The sequence below is a fragment of the Pundamilia nyererei genome, unplaced genomic scaffold (genome assembly GCF_000239375.1).
Source record: "Pundamilia nyererei isolate P.nyererei 1_Seehausen unplaced genomic scaffold, PunNye1.0 scaffold00027, whole genome shotgun sequence".
NCBI classification, from domain to species: domain Eukaryota; kingdom Metazoa; phylum Chordata; class Actinopteri; order Cichliformes; family Cichlidae; genus Pundamilia; species Pundamilia nyererei.
The window spans coordinates 843,397-853,030 of NW_005187428.1; the positions used below are offsets into that span (position 1 = coordinate 843,397).

At 39.9% G+C, this 9,634-nt stretch overlaps 1 protein-coding gene across 2 annotated transcripts in view; it reads left to right on the forward strand.

The window, feature by feature from the left end:
* LOC102212040 (neuroplastin-like) overlaps window positions 1–9,634 on the forward strand; it is a 19,006-nt gene that overhangs the window by 1,382 nt on the left and 7,990 nt on the right. For both annotated transcript variants that reach the window (XM_005728034.1, XM_013909537.1), the window contains exons 2-4: window positions 7,251–7,419; window positions 7,503–7,597; window positions 8,328–8,449. In XM_005728034.1, the coding sequence (XP_005728091.1) occupies window positions 7,251–7,419; window positions 7,503–7,597; window positions 8,328–8,449 (386 nt within the window). The remainder of the gene's footprint in view (window positions 1–7,250; window positions 7,420–7,502; window positions 7,598–8,327; window positions 8,450–9,634) is intronic.

The window sequence follows — 9,634 nt, forward strand, 5'->3', positions numbered from 1 at the left end:
TATCTGTTTGTGTATACTGTAAGCGTGCAGTGCTTCTTGCATTCCTTTGCGAGCTCTGTGTGCGGACGAGTGAGAATGGATTGAGCTCCGGCCTTCCCCGGAGTGGTCCATGTGTAGGATTGCATTACACATCTCCTCCTATACTGTGCGCCCACTCATAACATCTCTTCTCCAATCAGAGCTGACAAAGCTCAGACTTCTGATTAGAAATACTGGCTTCTTTATTGCCTTTCAAATATTGTAGTTTTCTCTCTTCTTCTTTTTCTTCTTCCTTTCTTCAGATTGCGGTCACACAGAATATTAACAAACACTGCTGCCAGTCACGTCCCAGAATCCATTTGGCTGCTTATATGTGAAGCTATATCTCAAAAGATTAATACAACAGTATATCATGTTGCTTCCTGTCGAGATGCGTTATCCCCCCTCTGACACCAAATATCAATGTTTTTTCACAACATACAGATGCTCTAAATCACAGGTGTCGAACTCCAGGCCTCGAGGGTCGGTGTCCTGCAGGTTTTAGATGTGTCCTTGATCCAACACTAAATGACCTCCTCAACATGTCCTAAAGTTCTCCAGAAGCCTGGTAATGAACTGATCATTTGATTCAGATGTGTTGACCCAGGGTGTTATCTAAACCCTGCAGGACACCGAGGCCTGGAGTTCGACACCCCTGCTCTAAATAGATATCAATCCAGCTTGATTTACCAGACTCACTTCTTCATTTCTCTTTGAGCTAATGTTTTAAATGAAGTGAAGAAGGAGAAGAAACTGACTCACATGGGGGAAAAATCAGACTGCCAGTTAATTGAATTGGTATTTAATGCAATAGTAATCTGTAACACAACAGTGCAGAGATGAAATAAATGATTCTTTTCCCAATGTATCAAGATCGTATCTTGTGATTCCCAGCCCTACTCTCTGTGGACGTATGAGTCTAAAGTGAAGTTAACATAACAGACTGTTTAAACAGTCTGAAAAACAAAGTAATGTTTTATTTTCAGAAGCTAAAAAATGATATTTTGTGAGCTATTTCAGTTTGAGTTGTAGATTTTATTGTTTCAGTACCTGATGAATTGGCCAAATTACAAATAATTTGCATTACATTTGTAGATGTTTCCAGAGACTGAAAATGATTGTGTTTAAGGAAACGATTTAAACATGTAAAACTAAAAGATGTAACAATGTATTGTATTATAATAGAGCAAATTAACAAAAGCATATAAAGCACGATAATTGCCGGGGATATTAAATATCAGTTGTTTTCATTGCCCAGCAATCCATTGATTATTACTCTCACTTGGCTAAAAGATTATTTGGTCAACATATGGACGAAGAAGGGAAAAAGCGGGGAACAAATCTCATCACAGTTTTCCGAAACATAAGACGATGCTGACATGTTTCTCATGAAAATTTAAACCCCGAGCAGCTGAGGAGCACACAGGAGAGAGAAAAAAGCTAAATCCTGCAATTAAAAGGTTGGAACCAGTGAACGGTTTGTATTTTTGACTGGTAAATGACAGAAACCATTACTGATCACGACTAACCACAATTGCCCACATTTATTCTTTTTTTCTGATAATTATTGGATAGATGCATTGTTTCATCTCTAATGTGCATTTCTGCTATATCTAACATCAAAGGCAATCCCTACAGGGAAATGTAAGAGAAGTAGTGCCGTTTTCTGAAGCCCCACGATGCATATAAAACATTAACATGCTTGAACAACACAGTTGTCAAATTCAGTTTAATCTGATTGCATGTAAGTATAGTTATTGTTACTATAACACATCAGCTCCCTTATGTTGCATTTCAGTGCATCGAAATGTTTATTAAACTATATCAAAACATTTAAGACATATATATTAGAACCATTTTCACTGTGCAGTTAATACCGTCCAGCATGTGAATGTATGTAATTACTGTTTTCTTCAGTATGTGTTGGAACATAAACTGGGACTGTGGCCAGAATTTCTTCATTTTAGACACATTTAAATTGGATTCGTCAGACGATTCGAGGTCGTCTTCTGTCAGTTTGTGCTCTTGGATTTGCAGTTTGAATAATAAAACTGAAATTGGCACACAGTGTCATAGTGTGGATCTGGACAGGAACAAACACTCTGATAAAGGACAAAAGAAAGTTAGGACTATTTATATACTGGACTGATGGGCAGGTGGAAACAGGTGAGGAACGAGACACAGCTTAACCTAATCAACACAGTTTATTGCAAACCGAAAGTAAAACTAGAGTGAGGAACGGCAGAAAGGTAACCTTCAAAGCAAAAGAGGGAACAGCTCAGAAGACAAAGGGTAAACGCAGCGGCTAACAAGAATAACAAACAGTGGAACAGACGCTAGTAGAAAGACAAAAAAGAGGAACAGATGGGAAAAAACAGAGGAAACTAAAACTGCTGCAAAGAATAAAAATAAACACCTGAACTTGAACTGAAACCAAACTGAAAGGCTAAAGGTTTTAAAAATAACAACAACAACAAAAAAAACACGAGTCAAAAAGTGCAAAAGTGCAAAAAAACAAACAAATACAAGGACCAATAATGCACAGATCTGCAGTATTAACAGAAAAAGCATATAAAAACGACATTTAAAGACCAAACAATTATTTCATTGAGAGAACAAAAGACACACACACACAGGTGCTTTATGCACATTAAAATTCAGAAAGAATTTAGAAGCAAATTGGGAACACAGACAATGAAAACGTTAGATGGCAATAACAGATTTTTGGACTGTCACGCTGATATAGCGTATATGAATAGATCTCTTGATAATAAATGTGATGTGATTTGCTACAACAAGTACAATTTTACGATGTTGCATTGGGTTTTTATACGTTTAAGTGTGAAATAGGCAAATTATTTCCTTTAACATGTCAATATGAACTAAATGTTCTTTGCACAATGTTATGGCTGTTGAGTTTAGCACCATTTGTTTTTAGATTGGTTGCCTCCCATCATCAAAGGTTTATGATGTAATTCTGTCTTGCACCAGATACAAAATCTCCCAGGAAAATCACTAAAAAATGAGAAGACGATAGCAATTTTATTTTCCCTGGCATTCATCAGTGGCGTTCCCTAAGCGATGGAAATAGCACAGCAGCAACAAGCGCAGTAACTGTGGAAAGTAACAAATTAAAGAAAAAATTAATTGGAGGGGATAAAGGAGGTGAAAAAAATAAAAGTGAACCTCAGTCCTTGTGACAGCAGTACAGGAAACACTGTGAGTAAAAACAGATTCATTGCTAACAGAAGGAGCTTTGATTTGTGGCTCAAATAGGGACTGTGTAGATAATTTAGACCTTAATGAAAAGGACAAACATTACAATTCTCCACAGTTTGGTGAGCTGTCCTCGCCCAGCTCATGTGAAAAGAAGCACATTTTGAAATCCAGTTGGAGTAGCATAGTTTTCCACCCCTCGAAATCCCGGGCCCGCGTCAGTCATGAACGTTCTCGCTGAGTTGCACCAGGAATGTGACCTTAAGTTGCATTCAAACTTTGAAGTGCTGTGTGAGAACTTTATCTGTGGACATCATGTTTAATTTAAGATATTAAGCTAGCTTATTATTCACTAATGGAAAAAAAACATCCCACACATTAGACGCACACAAAACGAAACCGAAATCCTCCTGACGCGAGTGGCGTCATTCGGACATGTGCTGTACAGTGGTGTGCGAGGACGTGGCTACTGGCTCAGCACTTTTAACATGTCTACTCTGTCGGAGTTGACAGGGTCTGTCTCTCAGCATTTCTGCGATAAGAGCTGAGGGGCTGGCTTTAGGTTTCAGTCATGTTATTTGCTGGCTTGCATGTATGAAGGAATCTTTATGTGCACACTGTATATGGGCTGGTCTTCAGGAACCTGTTGCAGGCTGTGCAGCAGAGTCTTGTGATGTCAGCAGCTTGACACAGAAACCAGGTGATGGTCTGTCTCATCTGGTTGGCTGTCTCTTCTTCCTACTTTGTTGCCGTAGAGTGCTTCTATGGAAACGCAGGGGGTCTATCACCATGTGCCCACACACTCCCCAGAGACCCAGAGCTGAGGCTTCTATAAATCTCTTGTCTCTCTGCAGAGCCTATAGACCGTGCATATAACTTCCACCTCCATGATTAAAAGCATTTACATTTAAAAGGGAGACATTTCAATCCAGTCAAATTATAAGCAGCTTGTTGTATCAGTGTCCTTGTTATTCAGTAATTACATAAACACGATTTTCTGAGCACTGAGATATTTTTATTATACAGCCAAGAAAATGACAAGGTCGTGTGGAGGACTTCTTGATGTGAGCGCTGTGCGAGCCAGGCGCAGTTTTATATGATGCCATTAATTGCACAGAACCAAGTGAGAGCAGCCTCGCAGGGCCGTCCCAGAAGAACTGAATTAAAGCTTCCCAGGAATAGCAGCAATAATAGTTTAGACAGATCTGGGGTTGTCTCTTTTTCCCAGAGCAAAAATTGTCAGTGTGATGACTGATGGCTCATCAGAGGTGAAACTGTTTGTCAATGAACTGATTTGTGACTTTGCATCAGACGCCATCACATTGCGCTGGGCTCTGGTTGAGAGCGAATGGTCGCATCTGATTAGTTTTTTCATATTTTGTGTAATATATACTGTATATATACAGTGGGTGCTTGTTGTGAACATGGTGAAGTTGGCTTAAGGTGAGAGGATTTAAAACGTCTTGAGCTGACAGACCCAAGATGAGATGTATAAAAGGATTATTTTAAATTTGGTGTAAGATTTGTGCAAAAATGTTTTTTGTAGCGGTTCACACCAACCGCTAAATTTTGCAGGAGAAATTTTCAGCATTTAATTTTTGGACTAAAAACTCGATTTTTCACCGATTTGTTGAAATATGTGCAAAAGAGACGGTAATACAGATTCAACTTCTTGATCAAACCAACTTCCTGATGTTGTTTCCTAGTTAGAATAGGATGAACCCAAAATCTCAATCTCTTTCTTCTTTGATTTAGATTCAGAACGCACTGTGGATAAAAAATAATGCTTAACTGAAATCTGTGGGGTGATTGTGTAACAGCAAAGTTGGTAGTAGAAGAATTACTTACAAACCAGGAACCTTTCTTTAGTCAAATTTGACTGGTGTCCTTATTCATCCCTGGGACTACTGAAATTAAAGTTGTGCCTTGAGGTGGCTACAAGTGGTGAGACTAGCTTCAAGGATCCTCTGATGATAACAAGTCCCTTTTCAATTGGGAAAAACTAATGAGTGCCAGATTAATTAATGAAGGGAAATGATGACATTTGCAACTTTAATCTGAATTTATCAACATGGCTAGACATTTTATAAACCAGGAAATGATTAGATTAATTGGGGAGTTAAGCAGCTGTCATTTATTCATTTATTTATTTCTAATTTTACATAATTTGTCTGTTCTGTTCATTATTTTGCATTTGTTGCTGTTCTTTTCATTTGGTCATGTCCTTTGTCTGGCTCCTGTTTTAATTTAACCTGTTACTTTCTCACCTGCACCTGTTTCTCCTCTTTTGTTTTGCCTCTGGACACGCTGCCCCCGTAAACGACCACCACCAGCACCGGCGGGCTTTGTGAAATCACCTCTTTCTGAGACTAAGCTCACAGGTGACACCTTTGAGCTGTACTGTGACGTGGTAGGTAACCCCACCCCCGAAATCCAGTGGTGGTACTCTGAGATCAACCGAGCCGACTCTTTCAGGCAGCTGTGGGATGGTGCCCGGAAGCGGCGGGTGTCCATCAGCACCGCCTACGGCATCAATGCTGTGAGCGTGCTGGGGGTATCGCATCTCACACTAGACGATTCTGGGACATACGAGTGCAGAGCCAGCAATGACCCACGGCGTAATGACCTCCACCAAAATCCAGCCACCACCTGGATCCGTGCTCAGGCCACTATAACAGTGCTGCAGAGTGAGTGGTCAGTGTAGAGCAATCCTCCCCCAGTTCCTGTGTGATTCAGCCTCCATCATACCTCTCCAGAGGAGCAGTAGCTTCCTAAGTAGGTGCCACCCTCCCCCACAGACCTGAGAAATGAGGAAAAAACACCATCCTCTCATCTTCTTGTTATCTTTAGTAAGCAGAGCTGAGTAGTATTCTTTTAATGCTCATCGCACATTTCAACTCTTACTTTAAATAGAGCTCACAGAGCCCAGTTTTTTCCTTCTTTTCCTCCCTTTTCTCCTCTTTTCTTCTAATTTCCCAGAATTATTCATTATAATTGTGGTTTTTCTCTCATTGTTGTAACCTGCTTGGTATTTGGCATTTGGTATCACCTTCATCACAGCCATGTTTTATTTGGAGAGTGATAGCACGTCTCATTTCTGACTCATATTAGCGCTAACAGTAGTTTCTTGTTTGCTCACCAGAATCACAGTGCTTTTTCTAGAGACGTGTATCTTCTTCAGCCTTATAAAAGGACAAAATGGGGGCCAAATCTCCATACAGTTTTTTTTCTTTTTTTTTTGGGAGGGGGGCTGAGTACCTGCCAGCACAAACCTGCAGGTGCTTTGTTGCAGACGGTGTTTTAGGCCATGACTAAAGATTAAGAGCTTCACTGGTGTCTAACTGTGCAAACAAGACATAGATAATCAGGATTAAGCAGAATACTAACTCTCCAATTAAGATCTTCATTGTTTAAAAGCCAACTGAAGCGAGCAGCTTCGGCAGGTTACATTTCTACGGGATGCAAACGAGGAGGCAGATTTTAATTGTTGTAAGAGGTTCATTTTAAGGTAATAAATCTAATCTCTAAATTAAGTGGAGGGATATTTTCATGAAGCTAAATAAGTTGTGGTAAGTGCAAAGAATTGGTATAAATAACATTAGTGTGCTTCATAAAAAATGTTCTGGAGTCACTGTAATGTGAAACCTGTTTTTATCCACCTGCATTGTAACAGATGTATACTTATCATCATGCCTCACACAAAACACATCCAGCTGCTATAATTAAACCAAGTGCTTCTCCAAAGCTAGCCTGTAATCCAAAAGCTGCATTTTGTTCTGTAAAGTTATATTTGGTAATGTAGTTGCTCGAATGGGTGTATTTCATGTCCAGCTACCCAGAAAGTGAATGGACCTTTACTTCAGCAGGCTGGGATGCCCAGAATAATTCCTCCCACTTTAAACTATTCCTGAGCATTATTGAAAAACGACTAGTCGTCTGTAGTGTCTGAACTCTACATCTTCCAGCGCGCCTTCACCCACTACTTCTGCTGTGGCTGAGCTACGCTTCTCTTGCAGAGCCGTCCATTGCTGCCTCTGAACACGTCACGCTTCCAGTGGAAGGAGAAAGCCTCACACTGCAGTGCAACCTGACCAGCCCCCACAGCACCGTCCAGGAAAGCTTCTGGATGAAGAACGGCGAGGAGATCCCAGAAACGCGTGACTCAAGCAAGAACACTGAGTACAGGTCAGCTTTTTTCACGAGTGTGAGAGGAAGAGGTGTTTAGCAGCCTGGCGTGCGTTTACGTGAGATGTATTTCTGCTCCGCAGGCTGAAAAGACCAAGAGCAGATGACGCTGGAGTGTACATGTGTGTCTACAACTTCAGCACGACTCCTTCGGCCAACGCCACCATCGAAGTTAAATGTAGGTGTTGACTGGCGAGCTAAAGCCGTCTTTGCAATTTTGAGGCCACATTAGAGATGCCACCAATAAAAATGGCCTTGAGCACTTGTATCGCTGTCATGTGAGGACCTGTGATCTCAAACGGCTCTGCTGGCTGCTCAGGGGCAGCCGGTGCCCTTGACACCTCCATCAAGCCAGTGCCCGGCTCAGTGGCAGCAGATGGTGTCTTGTTTGTCTGATGGAAAGGGATTATGTAAAATCTGGTCAGCCTTTTCTGCTGTTGCATTGCAATGGAGGTAAATTGGATTTCAGGGGCAGTTTTCTTGATATTATATGGGGCATTTCTATTATTGCAGTCCGTTTTATAATATACTGAGTAATGCACACAGTTTATGGTTACATTGGCTCAAATACTCTTGCTAGATTAAATGTAATGCTTTATGTTTGAAGTTCACTTTCATACACACAAGTGTTCGTCTCTGCAGTGTAAAAAGACTTTTGGAATGACTCCCGCTTTGCGCTTCAGTGCTTTATTCTTAAAAAAGAAAACAAACTGCTGTGCGTGATTTACCTCATGTGACTGTTTTTTAGCTTTTACTCAGATTACTTCATAAATGTGCAATGTGGTTAAATGCAATACAGCGATCAGTGAGAGCATTACTATCAGTTTCAACTTGGAAAAATAACAAAAATTATATTATTATTGTTATTTAAAAAAAAATTAATTTCTCAAATGTGTTTTGTGTTTTAGCTGCTCCTGAGATTGTAGGCCACAAACGTAGTGAGAATAAGAACGAGGGCGATCACGCTATACTCCACTGTAAGTCTGTGGGTTATCCTCACCCTGTGTGGTCCTGGCGCAGGAACGACAAGGTATGTCATATGAATTTAAATGATACTGCTTAGATATCATTTGTGATGTTTAGATTTTATGATTTTAAAAAGATTCTAAGTCTCATATGTACAGCAACTGGTTTCAGTGGTAAAGTAAATCTCCTGTTAGTAATTGAGACTAGCTACCTAAGCAGAAGGTCACCATTAAGAACACTTAAGGTTAAGAGGTCCACAAATCCCACAGCTGCAGTCTAAGGATTTTATGTGTTTGACTTACTCTAAATATTAAAGCTCAACAAGAACATTTACGATTAACAGAAACAACAAATGGAAAATATTGTAGATCGATTCTTTAATTGATCTACAATAAATGGAAAAATGAAAACGTATCCAGAATAAATATAAACCCACCGGTATAACAGTTTCACCTGAAAAGTATCACACTCAGGCACGACTGTTGTTTTTCAGTCTGACTTTATGTTTTTTTTAAAAAGCCCATGGTCATAGAAAGTTGATTAAAAAACAATAGCTAACCTTTCAAAATAAAAGTGAAAATACTCTTTTCAGTTTATTTTTACTTTAGTATAACTACATTCATATACAGGGTGGGGCATTTATATGGATACACCGTAATAACATGGGAATGGTTGGTGATATTAAAGTCCTGTTTGTGGCACATTAGTATATGTGAGGGGGCAAACTGCTCAAGATGGGTGGTGACCATGGTGGCCATTTAGAAGTCGCCCATCTTGGATACAACTTTTGTTTTTTCAATAGGAAGAGGGCCATGTGACACATCAAACTTATTGGTAATGTCACAAGAAAAACAACGGTGTGCTTGGTTTCAACGTAACTTTATTATTTCATGAGTTATTTACAAGTTTATCTTTGTTCACAGCCATTGACATGTCGAAGAGGTTAACACGTGAGGAGCGGATCGAAATCGTGTTGATATCTGGTGAACGCAGTAACCGGGTCATTGCAGCAGATTTCAATGCAAGACACCCTACGAGACCATCCGTCTCCCATGCTACAGTTAGCAAACTGTTTGCCCCCTCACATATACTAATGTGCCACAAACAGGACTTTAATATCACCAACCATTCCCATGTTATTACGGTGTATCCATATAAATAGCCCACCCTGTAGTTAAAGCTAAGTTTTATTGGTAAAAATCTATCTAAAAGATGCTATTGAACTCCAAAATGAAGTAGAAAAATGGAT